This window comes from Python bivittatus, unplaced genomic scaffold, assembly GCF_059951505.1.
Source record: "Python bivittatus isolate LINGU-HERP-01145 unplaced genomic scaffold, Pbiv_v1 ctg000350_np1212, whole genome shotgun sequence".
NCBI lineage: Eukaryota > Metazoa > Chordata > Lepidosauria > Squamata > Pythonidae > Python > Python bivittatus.
This window is the reverse complement of record NW_028277074.1, coordinates 41562145-41581027: the sequence shown is the minus strand read 5'-3', so window position 1 is coordinate 41581027 and position 18883 is coordinate 41562145. Positions and strand designations below refer to the sequence as shown.

The 18883-nt window shown below is 37.5% G+C and overlaps 1 protein-coding gene across 1 annotated transcript in view; it reads left to right on the top strand.

The window, feature by feature from the left end:
* Window positions 1–18650, top strand: part of GABRG3 (gamma-aminobutyric acid type A receptor subunit gamma3) — a 380486-nt gene extending 361836 nt beyond the window's left edge. Inside the window, exons 7-10 of the mRNA XM_088145007.1 lie at window positions 5741–5893; window positions 14176–14372; window positions 16067–16096; window positions 18372–18650. Coding sequence (XP_088001133.1) covers window positions 5741–5893; window positions 14176–14372; window positions 16067–16096; window positions 18372–18650 — 659 coding nt within the window. The remainder of the gene's footprint in view (window positions 1–5740; window positions 5894–14175; window positions 14373–16066; window positions 16097–18371) is intronic.
* The last annotated feature ends 233 nt before the right edge of the window (window positions 18651–18883 follow it).

The window sequence follows — 18883 nt, the reverse complement described above, 5'->3', positions numbered from 1 at the left end:
GGGGGGGGGGGGTTGCTGTGGCTGTTTGTTGTTGGGGGAAGTGCAGAAGTAAGGGCAGGTGCAGCAAAGGAGAGAGGAGCAAATGGAGCAAAGAATCCATTATTGGAGGAAGGAAGAAGCAGATAGGCTGGAGGCAAAGGCATTGATGTGGTGCAGTAGTGGCCTGAGTGCAAATTGGGAGTTGGATCAGCTGCTTTGCAATTTAAACTCTCAAGTATGCAGTGGCTCTCCAAACCTTCCCAGAGCCCTCATTGCTTGTACCCCAAAATCATTTGTTTCTGACTCCTTTTTTCTTGCAGCCACGCTTAGTAAGAATTTGATTTTAATGCTCTGACAGACCTAGCATACTTCTTTCTCCCAGTCCCTCCCAAATCGGTCATCAAAAAACTGAAATAGGAGATTAATGCTTATTGAAATGAAATGCTTGGGATGCCCAAGTCTTTCTTCTTTTTTAAGATTGATCAAGACTGAAGTCTTGAAGATCCCCTGAAGTATGCTTCCCCTGAGACATAATCGTTAATGTTACAGCAATCTTTCAAACTCTAAATACATGTCTTTTTGGTGCAAGTGCTGAAAACGCTTGATAACCATTGTCAGGCTTTGTTAATATTATAGAAGAGATGTTGATTATGAAACTAAAAAAAAAAGAGGAGAACTTTGGCTGCTGGAGAGGTTTTATGCTGTCTAGAATCCAAAGTAGAAATGGCCACAGAGACACAGAGTCCTATAGCCAGATGGGAGGGGGTAGTCCTGTAGCAGGTCAGTTGGAGCCCTGGGGATCACCAACCTTCTCTGATTTCTCTTCCATGTAACACAGAAAGTTTGCCTAGAAAAACAAGCCAAGGCCCAGGATGGAGGGAATCAAGCCAAAGTACAAATCAAGAGTCAGAATAAATGCCAGACCAGCATTCTCTAGATAAAGACCCCACCTAAACAAGATGTTCCATAGTTCCTCTCCTAGGGAAAATCAAAGGTTAGCTTGTAGGTGGGGAAACACACCATCCTTTAAGAACCATTTAGTACCAAAGAAGCCATTCTACTTTGTAAACCATGTAGCTCATGGCAAAGAACATGGGATCCCAACTAAATTTTGGAACCCCTGATATATACTGTATCTAGATGAGTCTATCAGGGAAGCCCAACCTGACTGACTTTCAGTGATAAGAAAAAGAATAGGATTTTTCGGATCTTATTTTGCAATATATTATAAGTAATCCAGAATTTAGCAGTCATGTTACATGTTTTATACTGCAGGTCTGCTTGCTTGCTCATATCAAATTTAGGTGATCACTTAATCTAAAGTAGTTCTTGTCAGACATTTTGGTCTCAGGACCCCTTTACGTTCTTAGAAAGGATTGAGGACCCCAAAGAGCTTTGGTTTATGTGGGTTATTTTTTTTTTATTTTTTTTGTCTGCGCTCAGTCATTGCTGACCCTGCAGTGACTGCTTGGACGAGTCCTTGCAGTTTTCAAGGCAATTGTTTTTCGGAAGTGGTTTGCCAGAGCCTCCTTCCTAGAGCAGAGCCCAGCTGGTGAGCGCAGGAGGCGGGTTTCCGTTGCTTCGCGCCCTTTTCGGGCGCGCACGATTTTTCGCGCTTACCGGCAACTGCTCCCAACTCCTTTTTTGCAAGGCGCCACCAGCATTTTTCCTCCCACCGGAGTGAGAGTACCCATTTATCTACTCATGTGAGTTTTCGACCTGTTGGTTATATCAATCAATAATTACTGTATTAGAAATTAAAGTTGAGAAATTTTAAAATATTTATTTATTTGACTTTATGGACCCCCTGGAAGGGTCTCAGGGACCTCTAGGGGTCCCCAGACCATACTTTGAGAACTGCTGATCTAAGGAATCAGAATGTTGCCCAGACTTTAGTGCTTGGTTTAGTCCTTTTTTTAAATAGTAATTTAAATGCAAACTAAAAAAAAATAAAAGAATAAAAAAATAGAAAAGAAAGAAAAAATAAGAACATAGTAAAGAAAAAGAAAAGAAATATATAAAGAAATGACTTCACCCTTCATCACAAGTATAAAAAAAATTAGTAACGTATCACCTTCTTTTAAAATACAACAAATGATCTCTTCTTCCCATATCCCAACTTTTTTTTATAAATAAATCCTTAAAGCCTCATCATTTCAGTCCTGATCAGCAAAAGTCCATTAAGAGTTGCCAGAGATAACAACATACCTTGATCAAATAAATCAATTTTATATTCCTTCCTTTTACTTTTAACAATCCTGATCTTTAGTCCCTTCAAATAATGTCCTAGAACTTGATTTCTTTTCATTTTTTTCTTTGTCCCTTTTCACAAAATTCTTCAAAGGATTTTGAAGATTATTATCCAGGTTACTCTCTTGGTTTGTTATATGAATATCCCTTTTAATTATTAAGACATCAGCCAGTTTCTTTTGTATGTCCAATGTATAATCTTTTTCGATATCACTCTTGTAGCCTGTCTTTTTAAAATCCACTTTCAGATCAGTCTCAGTCTTGTCAGGTAAAACTTGTTCCTCTTTCATAACATCTTTTAAACACAGTTTATCTATAGAGGCAAACACTCTTAAAATTAATTTATAGGTCCATTGTTCAAAAATATTCTTCAATAAGTCCAATGTTAAATTATTTTGCTCCATTCTGTATTAGTAAGTCAAATTTAAGTCTTCTTCTTCTTTAATTGTAATCTTTAGTTCCTTCTGGTTCCCTCTAGTGTCCAACCTTCAAAGTCTCATCCTATCATGTTTTTAAAAAGAGAATTCATAACAAAAGCATTTTCCCATGGGAAGGATTCTTATAATTAATTCCAAAATCTTATTTCAAATCCATCTGGACCCTTAGTCTATTTGTAACTTTCCAAATTCAAAGTTCTAATCACCCTTTTGCTGTTTATTGCAAAAGAAAAAAAATTAAGTCCTTAAACTTGTATTTAAAACTTTTTTTCACTAAGGATTAAGAAAATTCACCTGGTGCTGTAAAACCTGTCAGTCAGGAGGTTCCTTATAGCTGAAAAGCAGTTGACAAGTGATTTCCAAAAGTGATTAGAAAAGTATGCAAACCCAGCGTCCTTTTGTGGTTTGAGCAAGATGGCTATTCCCTCATCTCCCAGAGCTCTAAACCTGCTGGAGACTGCTGTCTTGCAGTCTCCTCACGAGGACCAACTGTATGGAGCGCTGTGGGTGATCTCAAATCCTCCCCTTGTCCAAAGAGGAATTACAAAGAAATGTTGGCTCAGCCAGAGAGGTTGGGTTCCCCTCCCCCACAAGAAAGATTGTTTTCTTTGGTTAGTTTTTTTCTGTGCTGATTTGTTGCTAGAGCCATAATGAACTTTTGCGTCAGTTTGAATTGCAGTTAAATGGGAAGCAGTCCCAAGAACACATGGGTATGAAAATTGCATCCCCTTGAACAAACAGAATGAAAGAAGCATTTATGTAGATAAAGGCTGAACAGAAGGAGAATATACTTGTAACATGAAATGAGAGGAATAAGGAATATAGCCTTGAATACAATTGTTACTTCAGAATCCTCTCCAAATCAATCCAGCTACCTGCTGGCAAGGAAATTATACCTTTAACTGTGATTCCTTATCATGCTTCTTCTTATGTGATAATTCCAAAATAGGCAATAGTAGTTACAACATTTTTTTTCTTGCTATAGTTATAAATCATCTTTCTGCCATAAGAATTCCCAGGGCGGTTTACAAGATGAATAATAACAATTGAAAATTCAAACAATTCAAGTCTCAGCTCAAGTCTACAAACTCAGAAGCAGAAGTCATATTCTGTAGGTTTTGAGTTCTGTATGGAATCTAGTGTAAAAAAAAATACTGAAATTGTGGATATTTCAAAGCAGGTATTATGTTTTTCACCAAGGATAGTACTATCAGCAGGGGATGAGCAGAGGAATTTTTGAACCAGTTCAAGTTTTGAGGCTATTTTATGAGTCACACCCACATAAAATAACTTCCACTAGCAAGCACAGTTGATGAATCAACTAATGCTGATTAAAAAAACACTTAGAACCAATCCATATTGAATCCAGGACTCTGCCTGTGTGGTGAACTGGACTCTTAATGGGGACAATGACTCATAAATACTAGAGATTTCCTCCAATTATATGAATGGAACAGATTTTTGAGTTTTGAACCACAACTTCCATAATCCCTTGTTTTTGGCCATATTGCTGGATGCTTTGAAATATCTGAAGGGCACTACTGACCTGGATATTTCATGTCAATATTAAAAAAAACTACTACTACTACAACAGAGAAACACTGCAGGATGCTTTTTTCGTATGAAGGGGAAACTCTTATACATTTCTATATAAAGCTTTTCACAGAATCCATAGAGATAATTCTGAAGAAAATCTCCTTGAGAAATCAAAGAGAATTAGCAAAAACACATTCATTTATGCTTCCACAGAAGAAGTATTTCACCAGAGAGATCTCTGTCACAGAACAAGTCCTAAATTCAATATTAAATGGATCTAAGCAACCTGCTTATTCAGTAAATGCCTGAAGTTGATCTCCTGAAGGAGCAGAACCAAAGCTGATATTTCATTAGTGATGGCTAAATCTGCTTTCATAATCAGTGGACTTATAAATGGCTACCTAATTAATGTAAATGAAACATTTTCTTTTTCACATTCCCTATTTTGCTAACTTTGATACCATCCAAAATGAACAAAGATCAAGCAACCATACTTAGACATGAACTTCTCAATGCAGCTAATATATCTTTCAAGTAGGAGGTTTCTGGTACAGCTAGAATGATCTCCAATTCAGAATAGGCATGAGTGACAGGTTCATTCTGCACAAGCTGGTTACAGCAATTTATTGGTGACTCCATGGCCTTTCTGTATTCATCCTGCAAGATCCTATTTACTATATAGACTAACTGCACCAAATGGCAAAAGAAATATCAACATTTCCCACCCTTGATGTTCACTCTCAACTCTTTGCCTTTGCTTATTCTCCCATACTTGCTAAATCTATGGCTCTTAATTTAAACAGCTATTTGAAATTCTTATAGGATCTACCTACCACCACCACCACCCCGCCCATTTTTGATTATCTTTATGAACCCAGCACTTGCATTTTACTTGATCTAATGTATATTCTATCCAGTTACAAAATTTGTAGTCCTGCAATCAATCAATCAATTGATTGATCAATCAATCAATCAATGAGACAGCTATGTCTGTAAAAACAGCATAACTCCTGGTGAATTCAATGCAGAGACAGTAGTTGTGTGATGTTGCTGCCCATCAATTACATCACTGTCCTTGTGTGTACTATTTTCTCCATACCACCATGACACAGAGTAGGCTTGGGGAGCTTTTCTCATTTTTCAGCTTTGTAAGGAAATAAACTAATTCCACCATGTAGTTCATTGAGAATGAATCTGGAAATTCTTAACAAAGCTAAGAAGAGCAGACTTGCTTAGCAGTTGTCTGGGAAGTAACCAGGAAATCCCAGGGCTGATTAACCACTTCCACATTGTTGCCAAGAAAACTGTATCAAAATGTCCATGTCATTTTGAAGGACACTTGGTCCTCCAGACCATTTGATCTTGCCATCCAAGATATAAAGGCATTCTGTAATCAAACAATGCTGAGGCTTAGAGTTGTTAACCCTGCAGGTACTTGTGGAAATATTATTTATTTGCATTAAACTAAGTTTCCCATTGAATTGTGAATGAGATAATGCAAGCTGGTCATCCAATTAAATCAATTTTTATTGTTGCAGGTGATTATATAGTCATGACTATATACTTCGATTTAAGTAGAAGAATGGGATACTTCACTATTCAAACATACATTCCCTGTATATTAACTGTTGTCCTATCCTGGGTATCATTTTGGATTAAAAAAGATGCCACACCAGCAAGAACAGCCCTAGGTAAGATAACAAGGGACAATATTTTTTATTCATTCCTCATCCTGCTTTGGATCCTTTGTAATGTATTTCCAATGAATAATTGTTTTATTTCATTTGATATATAAATATGCTACAAATGTTTGTATTCTGCAAGAATGCACCTATTCATGGTTGCCATGGCTTTTCTCCCAGCCCCTGGTTGGAGAAGTATTTGAAGGATCAATTCCCATAACATTATTTCTTTAGTGTCCTACCACCGATCTCTATGCTTTTATATCCTTTTAGCGTCCCTGCAGATGGTGTTGATGACTCTACAATGGCCAAAGTGATATGTGCGAAACTCCTCCTTAGCCCCCCCCTCCCCAAATGTGGCATGAAATGTTTATCAGACCTTTTCTTCAGGTTGGATAGTGAACAGAAGATTATGGGGGGAAAGAAACATTTTTTTAATGTACAGTATATTAATTGTAACAATCTTAATATTAGGTTAGATAAACGGGTTCTTAAAAAGGGTAAGCATGAACACCATTGTTCATCAGTGTTCTACCTAGGCAATCAGTGAGCTTCTTCTACGCCTTTTCTTGTTTTTGAGAATCCTAGCCTAGCCCTAATCCTAGTCCTTTTCCCAAGCAGTCAGCATTCCATGATTCCATTCCAATAGTGTTCTCCCCAACCTTTGTATGATCTCCCCCTTTAAATGTTTTGGTACTTCTAAAACAAATTGGTTCCTCCAAGCTCACTGTATTAATGAGTCTAGTTCCTGCATGCGTAACTTATAATATGTTAAATGTAAAAAAAGAATCTCCTATTGATCAGGATTTTGTACACAATATATACCGTTATTCCAGTTTTCAATTTTCTTTGTTAAGGAAGTATTCTAAGAAAATAACTACAATTCTATCAGAGATCAGTTTACCAAATACCTTCTTTTATACAAGAATGTATTAGTTCTCAATAATCACTTCTCTGATACATCCAGAGAGAAAAGGACTTTCATCAACACTTATATACTGTCTTTTCCATCATAGTAGAAAATCAGTGTAGAAAAATGTGGCATAATGGAGCATGCAATGAAAATATCTGTCACCCTTCTTCCAACCCCTAAATAACTTGTTTTTCTTCAGAGCAGTAACATTATTAAGCAATTTGTTTCTTCACAGGTATGGACATATACCATTATATATAACCCATAGAGTGACTTAAACATTCCCTACTCACCAACATGTTACCTGAACATCTCTGCAATATTAATTAGAAATTTGCCTTATTACAACTCTCTCTCAATGGGCTGATTATTGTGTCTCACAGATATTTGTGAAAATCTCTCACAGCACAATCATAACTTCATCTGCCTTGAGTTTCCATGTTTGGCATCAAATGGTTTGGTCAACAGGGCACGGACTGTACCAGATAGTCATGAAATTTAGCCAGTCGTTTTAAGATGTTAGCAGCGAAATAAAACTGCATCATTACCCTCCATACATTGCAAGACAGGATGGTGATAGCTGGAGTAAGTTGCCAACTGATGTTCCAAACATTTGCTTCCTGCTAGCTAATGCTATTTTGCAGTAATTTTACTACTTATAGCTTTTTCCACTAAAGCAAAGCTCCTTATCACTAATATGAACCAAACCCAATGTCTTATAGTCATAGGTAAGCTTCCCTTGACAGTCTCACAATCTCCTGAGGGAAGGCAAGCCATTTTCTAAAAGAAAAAAGAAAAGAAAGGATATGTGCTCTGCAAATGTGCACATTTTGTTTCACAGCAGAACAGTGATTTAAAACTATTCTCTACCTGCACTTCCTATTCAGTGGTACTTACTGTTCAAAGCTCTCACCAACTGTTTCAAATCATAAAGGCTTTCACTGACTGCAACTAAATCGGAGGTCACTGACTTTTTTCCAATAAAAAATAAAAACTTGTTTGAGATTCAGAGTTCTCTCTGAGCTGCCTTCCAGACTGCCTTCCATATCAACTAGACATGTTTGGCCCTCCTGTGGTTGGCTCTGTGAAGTGGAAAAGTCTTCACAACATGCCACTATGGAGAAGCAGTTTCCTCCTTATGATATTATATATTTCAGGGCAGTTAAACATGTTATTGAGCCTATAAGCATAAATATAGGTTTCTGTGATAGCCGTGTTCTCGGGAGGTGAAGAAAAGCTTCTTATATGAAATTTCTCACAACCCTCTGCCTAGTTTCATGCAACTCTTTGCATTGTTTTCGAATTCTACCTACTTTTTACCATGCTGGTTTTGGACTCACCTACCATTAGTTGATGCGGGTCTGCCATTGGCACCTGGACTGCTGAAGGACAGTAGGTCTCGTAAGAGAAAAGCTTCCATATCTGGGTTCTCAGAGATGTAACGGACAGCTGTGAATACATGAGCTACTGCAATTAGAACTTTCAAATAGTGTGCCCTACCTCTAAATGCAAAGCTTTTAGTCAGTCATGAGTCACCAGATGATAAGAAATCAGCGTGAACCAGTTTTAGGTGATCAGTAATCATGAGGGGCTCTCTATAACTTCTCCAAGAAGCCACCATTAATGACAAATGCAGCCCTTTTCAAGGGCTGAAATAAGTGGAATTTGGAGTTCATTTTCATGACTGGCCATGGAAGGGAGCTACTGCTTCAGCTGAGTAAAAGCAACTAGAACCACAAAGTGATGGCATGTGTTCTCAGGAGGTGAAGGTTTCTTTTGCATGCATTTTGTTTTGCTGTGTGCCCTTTGAGGTATCTAGGAATCCTAACTGTATGCTTTTTGTCTGCAGCATTGTGGAGATTACCGCTTATTTTTGTGATCTGAGCAACTCAGAAGCAATTCAAGAAGCAATTCACATACTGAACTGGCTTGGCCATTTTTCCAGTAGATAACAACATAGTCTCTCTCTCTCTCTCTCTCTCTCTTTTTAATGTCACAGACATGCCCACATGAATACTGTGCTGGAAGTTTAGATAAGAACTTGCAGCTCATATTTGGGGATAAAATATTTGGGCCCAAGCCTTTTTTAATCGTTTGAAAGACTGGGGGAGGAGTTGTCAGTAATTAATAAGCTCAAACTTTACAATAACTATTTGTCTTTCACTGAAGTTTCAGGGGAACAGGTTTTACCAATACGAGTAGAAAAAAAGAGCTAGACCTCTCAAGAAATGATTTGATGCTTTAGCAGAACCTGCATGGAGCAGGTGATTAATATATTTGATGTCTTTGCCAACTCTATCATTCTATGATTACAGAGTCTGAAAGGCCTGAAACAAACATTTTAAACTATTTCTATTGATGGCATATGAAACTCTGGGATGTCTAAATCCCCTTTTTAAATTAGCAAAATGCTAGAGACAAAGGAAAATCAGACACAGCTCTGAATAGCTTTCATCTATCAAAAGTGTGGTAGGGCAGAGCAAACTCTTGAATTCCATTTTTATTACATGTGATTTTAATCCAAAAATAAAATAAATTTAAATAATTAGTGGTCTTATACAATGAACAAAAACGCCTGGCCCTGGCTTTCCCAGAAGCAGCCTGTTATCTCCCTACACCTATGTTAACAATCTGATTCTAAGGAGGCATAGACTGAAGTTTAAACATCCCCCTGCCTGCCATGGTATTCTCATCTCAGTAACTGAATGCTTTCTGGAAAGTGGGAAATCTACAAGGTTCAAAGCATGCAGTATTGGAGGTAGTGGGTAAGAAATCAGAATTTTAAGAATTTTAGGAAGTTTTTTTAAATTGAATTAAAGGTTAAGATTGTTAGAAGTAAAAGGAAGGAATATAAAGTTGGTTCATTTGATCAAGGTTAAAATAGGATGTTTTCTGCAAAGTTCTGGTAACTCTTTATGGATTTTTTTGCTGACACCAGGATTGAAAAGTTGATGTTTTATGGATTTGTTATGGATAAAGGATGGGATATGGGATGAAGAGATATCTGTTTGTAACCTTATAGGGGGTGAAGAGTTACTAAATTTGTTTATACAGTGGTACCTCGGGATACGAACGCCTCTACTAACGAACTTTTTGGGTTACAACCAGCTCCGGCCGCAAAAATTTACCTCGATGTGCGAACTCCGCCTCGGGGTACGGTCATTTTTCCGCCCTGACACATGGTCCGCGGCCGTTTTCCCGCTGTGCCGCGCGGCACCTGCCCGTTCTTCCAGCGCGCTGCACCGCGCCCGGCCGTTCTCCCGCCGTGCGGCACCCGGCCATTCTCCCGCCGCGCCGTGCAGCACCCGGCCGTTCTCCCACCGCGCCGCGCTGTGCCCGGCCGTTCTCCTGCCGCGCTGCGCCCGGCCGTTCTCCCACCGCGCCGCGCCTGGCCGTTCTCCCACCGCGCTGCGCCCGGCCTTTCTCCCGCCCCTGACGCGTGGTCCGTGGACGCCAGAACGAAATAACAGTAATTACATTGAACCTTATGGGAAAATTTGCTTCGGGGTGCGACCAAATTCGGAGGGTGGAACAGATTAACCAGATTTACATTGAACCCTATGGGGAAATTTGCGTCAGGTTACGACCAACTCGGGATACGCCCAGAGTCACGGAACGCATTAAGTTCGTATCCCGAGGTACCACTGTACTTGTTGTGATAAAGGTTGGAAGTCACTTCTTTATATATTTTTCTTTTTCTTTTTCTGTTTCTTCTTCCTTTTTCTTTTTTCCTGCACATTTTATTCTTTTTTTCCATTCTCTTCTCTCTCTCTCTTAAGTTTAGTTTGTATTAGTTTTACTATTGTAATTAAAATTCTTAATAAAAAATTATATTCAGAATTTTAGGAAGTTTTGAAGAGGGAGGGAATGGCATAGTGGCCACAATTCACTGTATCTGCAAAGGAGGGGGGACAATTGATTAACATACATTTTGATGCCATGACACAAAAATAGTGACTTATATACTTGCATCAGACATCAAGATGCCAGTAGCCAGGGCCAGGATCTCCATTAGGATGTTACCATGTGCATCATAATTTTGATGTAAGTTTGGTTTGCTGCAGATGCCTAGCCACTATTACTGAAAACCTATTGCTGGATTTTGAAAAAGGAGCTAAGTCACGGGATTTATTTTCTCAATGACTCTGGTGTATGAACTCTCTCTTTCATTAACGGGTAGCTCACAGATTACAGCATGAATCATCATGTATGGATTCTGTATAGACAGAATTCCTGGATATTTGAAAGGCAACGCTTACAAGCCATCATTGTATGGTTCTGCCCATGATCATTCAGTAGAAGTAGTAGTTACCATGCTAGGATTAGTCATGACTTCTCTGAGAACTTTGGACATATAGATTATATAGGCTTTTGGCAGTTGCCTTCAGACCTGGGCACTGGATGGAACCTGCGTTGGTTGCTCTCATAGATGACCTTACGTAGAATTTGGATGGAGAGAGCATGACTACCCTTGTCCTTCCAGATCTTTCTGCAGTTTTTGATACTGTTGGCCACAGTATTTTCTGGAAAATACTTCAAAGGTTGGGAGTTGGGGCATGGTGTTACCGTAATTCCATGAGTAAATGCATTCATACGATGGTTGCATGGAAAGAGGTCAAATCCATTGGCATTTCAATATGGAATGTATTAAGGCTCAATCCTCTTCTTTATTTTGTTTAATATTTATATGAAATTACTGGGAGAGATCATCCACAGGTTTGGGGTAAGATACCATCATTGTGCAGAAGGTGCTCACTTATTTCACTTTGTCCCAGCTTTGTTGGGAGATATAGTGGAAATCATGACCCGCTGTCTGGAGACTGTCAGTGTCTGGATGGGGAAAAACAGGCTCAGATTCAACCTAAACAAGATGGGATGGCTAGCGCTGGAATAAAGTATAAATCTGAGATATATAGTTAAAAATTGTATAACATGTAGTGAAATCTGGTTAGAACTGTAACTTGGTTAGAATTGTAATTGATACTGTAACTGATATTGGTTAGAATTGTAACTCTTAAGAATTGGAAAAATTAAAAAGTACTTATGCAGGAGGAAGTTATTCAAAATTATGGAATGTGCAGAGATGAGTTAAATTGAGATTTGAAATTAGAGTAAGAAGATAAGCAATTTTATATGACACGGGATTTGTTTTTATTAATGATTAGATGAGAAAATATAGTAATGTAATAGATTAGGAAATTTTATAATAGAAATTTGATATTAATTATTATATATATACACATATAATAGATAGATGGAGATGTATTACTAATCCTATTGAAAGTTAAAATTTTTTGTAATATATGATTTTATAGATTAGCTATGAATGATTAATAATTGTTAATTGATAAGTATACAAGTATATTTTTGAATAGATGATATGAGAATTTAAGATTATGAAAGGGGCACCAACGAGTTTAACTGGTTGACACACGGTATAAAATGGAAGATGCTTTTTTATGCCTTTTTATGTTTTTGTTTGTTCATGTTTGTTTTGTGTTTGTTGTAAAAATAAAAAAAAATATTATAAAAAAAAAAAAAAAAAAAAGATCATCTGGAAACTTTAACTGGTCCAGAATGAGTGGTACATATGCTTAGTAGTTTGTCTTGATCCTGCCATATTATACCTTTGCTGCATGAACTGCATTGGCTACTAGGAAGTCTCTGAGTGCAATTCATGTTACAGTTGCTACCTATAACATCCTATGTGGCTCAGAGCCTGGGTATTTTAGAGACTGCCTTTCCCCATTAGTTTCTGCCATCCTTCTTGATAATAAGGAAGTGCCTGCTGAGGTTTCCCACCTATCAGGAGGTACAATGTGAGGGGCCCAATGACAAGGATTCTTTGTAGTAGTCCCCCTTCTCTGGAACAGCTTGCCCCCTAAAGCACATCCAGCCCCCTCCCACACGGCTTTCCAGAAGCAGGATAAAATGTAGCTGTTCCAGAAAGACCTTCGGGGCCCTATTAAACCATTTTAGCGGATTACTTTTAATATTAAATTGGAAAATTAGGTTATGGATTTTATTATTTTAAGAAATAATAATATTGTTTTTTTTTATATTTTATTTTTACATTGTAAATTTTGGAAGCCATCTAAAGTCCAGGTTTCAGGCAATAAATAAATTGCATTAATCAATACAGAAATACTGAAATGAAACATAGATTTAAGAGTGTTCTAGTAAAACACCATCCTTTACTCTCCTGTGTAAAGGAAGGCTTTAAAGTAGAATCATTGATTCTCCTTGTCTGATGGTTTGATAGCTGTAAGTGAAAAATATTTCAGCCAAAATAGTAAAATAATGCCTGATTCCAAATATGTTGCAATGGATATTTGTTTGCAATATAGCATACTGCTGAAAGTAACCTTAGTGAATTATTTGTTAAAGTTAATTGATGTTAATTAACTAGAATGAATACAGAGATTTAGTGGACCAAAAGCTTTCTGGATGTCACTCTGTTAACTCAGTTCTCACCAATGATCCATTGGTGGAAAATGTAATGCATTTGATGATACTAATTTTAAAAATGCTGGTGCTTTGAGGAAGTGCTCCAGTTGTATGAATTAAAGGTTTCATCCGCTTTAGCAACCTCTTAGTATGCAATATAGGGTATGGTGAAATAATGAATGCACAGGAAAAAAATAATGAGTAGACAACAGAGATCTCAAATAATTTATTGAAGCATATGCTGCGGTTCCCAAAACTTTCAATAAAACAACATTTTCTTGCATTTGCTTTCTCGAAATGTTTTTCAGATGTTAGAGTTAAGCAACAGAAAACAAGTATGTCTGTGTGTCCAATTTTTCTTTCCAGAGATTTTTCCTCACTAATTTCAGGTTTTTCATTGCAACAATCAGTCCAGTGGGGGGGGGGGGCGGGGGCGGGAGAGCTGGAATTCAAACATTTGGACTAAGTTGCAAAAATATAACTAAGACTTTTGGCATGGGTGGGATTGCATACAGGTGGGTGATTTCTGTCTATATCATTGGACCGTGTCACTTTTTTGTGAGTTTATCAATAATACGGTTCCCTTTCTGTGTAGCTATACTGCAATTTAAAACTCAAATGATGTCCTTCAAATCAAATATGAATGTTGATGGTGATTATGAATTTTGTCCTATAACAAGTATGGTCTTATGAATTATGCTGTAATGTGATCTGATACATTTAAAGATGTTCTTCATAATATATGGAGAATATAAAATATGGAAGACAGCATATGATCAGGAACAGAAATTTAAAAAAAATCTAATTCCTTAAGGAATCCAGATTACAGTCTAATGAAGCTCATGCCCTAATAAGTAAGGTTTTGTTGCAAAAATTGAAGACAGCTATATTTCTGGAAAATATTACAAGAAAGTGATGTTCTGTTGTTCAGGTATCACCACAGTATTAACCATGACAACTCTGAGCACCATTGCAAGAAATTCCTTGCCCCGTGTTTCCTATGTCACTGCGATGGACCTCTTTGTGACCGTATGCTTCCTGTTTGTCTTTGCCGCTTTGATGGAGTACGCAACCCTCAACTACTACTCAAGTTGCAGGAAGCCACACTGTACAAAAAAGAAAAAGTCGGTAAGATAAAGTCCTATTGGGAATGGGACACAATTCTTCTCCATTGGTAATCAAGTGCATTTAGACCTTAAATAAAGACTTTAGCTAATGCTGTACAATAAGAGGCGTTTGCTGCAAATGTAAGAGTCCTATGTACTAGAAATGCACAGAATTAGATACATATAAATTGCTGTTCACCATATTTATTTAAGTATTTTTTTATTGTATGCCACCCAGAGTCATGTTTGTGAGATGGGCAACTATATAAGTATGATTGATTGATTGATTGATTGATTGATTGATTGATTGATTGATTGATTGATACTTCTAGTATTTTAGTGCACAATACAGGAATTCAGGGATCTGTATGTCTAATGTAAGATAAGCATGCCTAATAAATTATTGGATTAATTATAACTAATTCAGTAATTGGGTTAATTAGAACAATGACAGTGGTTCATCCAGAGTGACCAGGCTCTTATTAACTGTTCAGTCATGCCTCTGCTGTCAATTGTACATTTGATCTCTACTATGATTTTACTCTTTGGTTCCCAACATAAAGCCCAACTGCTGAAAACAATTGCACTGCTTTGAAGTGGAATGCATGCAAAAATTTAAGCTGTAAATAATATTAATATATACTGTTGGAAGACCTGAAAGACCAGGTTAAGGATAGATTGTCATGGAGAAAATGTATCTATGTGGTTGCTGAGTCAACAATGACTTGACAGCACATCATCAACCAATCAATCAATGTTAACATAGTTTAAAGGCAAAGAAAATATTTAAAAAGTGGAAAAAACAAATTCCTGACTTTGCCCATATATGTATAGCCCTGCACATCTCCATAATTTTCCTGCTTGCTGCAACCATCCCACCTCTATAAAACATTACTGTGAGATATATGGCATCCACCAAAGATTGCTCACATCTGACCCTAAACAAGGTTCAGCAGACTATTAATTGCAAGTTTGATAATAAATAAATAAATAGTGATGCTTATACATGTAGGAATGATCAGGCTATTAAAGCACCATAATACAACACTGCAAAATGTAATAATTTTTCAGCTAACTAGAACATATAGTGCAAACCCATTTTTGTTTGTTTGTTTATTTGAACAAGTAGAATTTACTCCCATAGATCACTTCCCTTTTATCTTGATTTTTTAGAAACTAGTTGCTTTGTTTTAAATCTCAGAGAATATATTCATTTGTGTTCTGCAGGCAAGAAATCAGTATTTGAAATTCAATTTCAATTCACTTCTAATTGAAATCATCACAAGGGTTAGGCTTGGGATTGGGATTAGGGTTACAGAAAGATTAGTGGAGACTGCTTTTTCTCTTGTGGTGATTGCAGCTAGAACTGAAATATATAAAATAAAAGATGGAGCCTAATTGAAGGTCTCAGTTTAAATTAAGCATTTCCCAATGATATCCATGAAAAGGTAAATTGTATATGTTTTGTATCTTGCTATATAATGTGAATATTTATCAGAAATAAATAGGATTAAGTAAGAAAAATCTATCCATATTTACTCAGAAGTAAATTTTCAGAATGAATTGAATTACTCAAAGTAGACATGAGTAAAATGGTGCTGTTAAGTATTTATGGAATCTCTTATGATTTCCTTAATAATCGAAATATTAACAAAAACTTTATAATGTTTTATAACTTGTGTTCTTATACTTTACTTTTTATTTACTTTATTTGAGCTGCCTGATGTCAGTTTTGGTCACATGATGGTGAGTATGAATATTTTAAAAATTAAGATATTTTATTTGTAATGTCATATATTAAATACTTCATTATATTTTTAATGAAACAGCTGTTGTTATTACTTAGTCTTAAGGAACTAATCCATCAGAATGCATCTTAAACCTTTTCCTTAATTATAGAAAAAGAGTTTAGCATCTCAAAACATAATTCTCTGAATAAGACTTATTCACATTTAAGTAGCGCCATTCAAATCAACGGAACAATGACTGAGTTAAATCCCATTGATTTCACTGTGTCTATGCTTAGTCTGACTAAGTCTGAATGCAGGCCAGTATTGCTACTATGTGCCTATTAGGGCTGCTATATTTGGGCTTCAAAAATCTGGATGACCACTAGATGGCAGAAAAGAGTAAAAGAGCCCTGCTTTTGCTGCCCTCTGTGGCAACCTTAATATTTGCTATTCTACCAATCTTAAGATTCTACTTATTACTTTAGTCTAGCTATTCAGCTTTTAACTATGCAAAATGTATCATTCAATTAAACTTGTTGCTCACTGATTTTAAGAGCACTAACTTAACTCTTTCCCACTGGAAGATGTTCTGTCTAATATAAGTATTTAAGGGAAAGATCCAGGCTGTACGACTATCCGTGTTTACAAGGCAATAATCATACCCAGGACTGAACGAAATGGACCAAATAGCTGCACCCAACTCACCAATCCATGCCCAGATGGTGAGCTGGGATCAGCTATTTTTCTGCCCTCTTAAGCACTAGAATTCCACCCCAGGAGAGTTCAGAAGGAGAACGTGAAGTTTCTTCACTATTTCCCCGTCCCCCTTGCTAGTGCTTCAAGCTCCGTTGATGCCTTGCATAGGATGACTGTACTGTTAATATAATTTCAAAAGCTGTTGGCTCAGGATTGGTGGGGCGGTAGCATTTGGGGGAGAGCAAATGAATGACAATTGCCCGAAGAGCAGCAGCAGCCACTGCCACCATTACTGTTGCCAAACTCAGTAATTTTTTTCTCTTTTTTCCAACAGTCCCCCTCTAAATCACAAAAAGGCCTTCTATGCGTTGCAGACTCTTTCCACAGACGAAAAGGAACCCTTGGTTCAGGCCAGTCTAGATTCTAGATACTCGCCCCCACAGCCCAGTTCAAATAAATGAAATTGGGCACAGTGGTGTCTTGCGCAGAGGGAGGTCAAAATTGGCAAGATGTCAGGCATGTCATCACAATGCAAGCTCTGCCCTTTGCACCACTATGCCCGTGCCAAATTTTGATCCTGTGCAGGAGGATGGCTTTCCTGGGATGGTCTTGTTCCAGAGGGTAAATTCAAACATTCCTTGCAATAGAGATTGCTTACCCATGGAAACATACATCTTTACAACTTGCTGTATTTTCTTAGACAAGGCTTTGATCTAAAAGTATAAAATGGAGCCAGCAAAGAAATAAGTAAAAATTAGACTATAATGATAACCTCGATGTAGCCCCTTACCCCTAACCCCTTACCATTTCACACTGAGAAATAAACAAAATTGTCTTTGGGCTTTTCCCCACTGTTGAGTTCAAGTGCTACCTACAAATTCCTGATTCATCCAAACATTATTTCAGCACCATGTTTGCTTCAGAACTTTGCCCAGCCCCATCCTGGGTCTGTTTCCAGTCACTGCCAGTCACCTGATGTCAATGCAAGGGAATGTATGGCAAAGCCTAATTCACTTCAGACACTTTGAGGTTGCCCTTGGATGGAGGTAGAATAAGGGGCAAAATGCTTTCTTAACACCAGCACAGGTACAGGAAATCTGGCACACGTCTGTCTCACTTGTACCCTGAAACCAAGGTGAAGGAAACCTCATGGGAACACGGCAGAAAAAGGATGTTGTCAGGACATGTTTATTCCATAGTGATGTGGAAATGGGGAAAGCCCCTTTGAACCTGAGTTCCACCCAGAGGATGTAAGAGAATCCTTAGAGGATACAGAAAAAAATTGTGTTGGATACTCCATCTGCCAACACCTACTTCCACTCACCAAAATACTTTCCACACTTAGCTGCTTTGTATCATTGAAATAGGCAGGTGGGGGTTTTTTTGTTTTTGTTTTTTTGGCATGTAAAGTGTCACACGTAGGACAGCTGAACTACATGGTTTCTTTTCAAACCTGCATTAGGCCCAGGTAACTTTGTGGGAGACGGGCGGCTCTATAAATGTGACATGTAAATAAATAAATAAATAACTTCAGGCTGACATTCAAGACTTCTGTAGCTGCCACGGTACAGCCTCTTCCTCTCTTTTTTCTGCAGAATTATTCTGTGTTAGAGATGAGACCTCCCCCTACAGTCATCGCACTGAACAATGCCATGTACTGGCAAGAATTTGAAGACAATTGTATCTATGAGTGTCTGGATGGGAAAGACTGTCAGAGTTTTTTCTGCTGCTATGAAGAATGCAAATCAGGCTCCTGGAGGAAAGGACGGATACACATAGACATCTTAGAACTCGACTCTTATTCCAGAGTCTTTTTCCCCACATCATTCCTGCTCTTTAACCTGGTGTACTGGGTTGGATACCTCTATCTCTAGAACAATGAGGAAAACTGTGTTTTTCATACTTCTTAGGGATGGGGAATATATGGAAATACAGATCCTGAATGGTTTCATTGGAAAGCCTAAAGGGCACCTTACTTTTTCTCATCCAAGAAAAATAAGTTTTTATTTCTTGTTTTGTCTAAAAGAAAAAAAAAAGATAAAATGGTCACTTCACATCTGAGTTTTTTGCTAAGTACACGAGACACGATCATGTAACAAATGTTTAT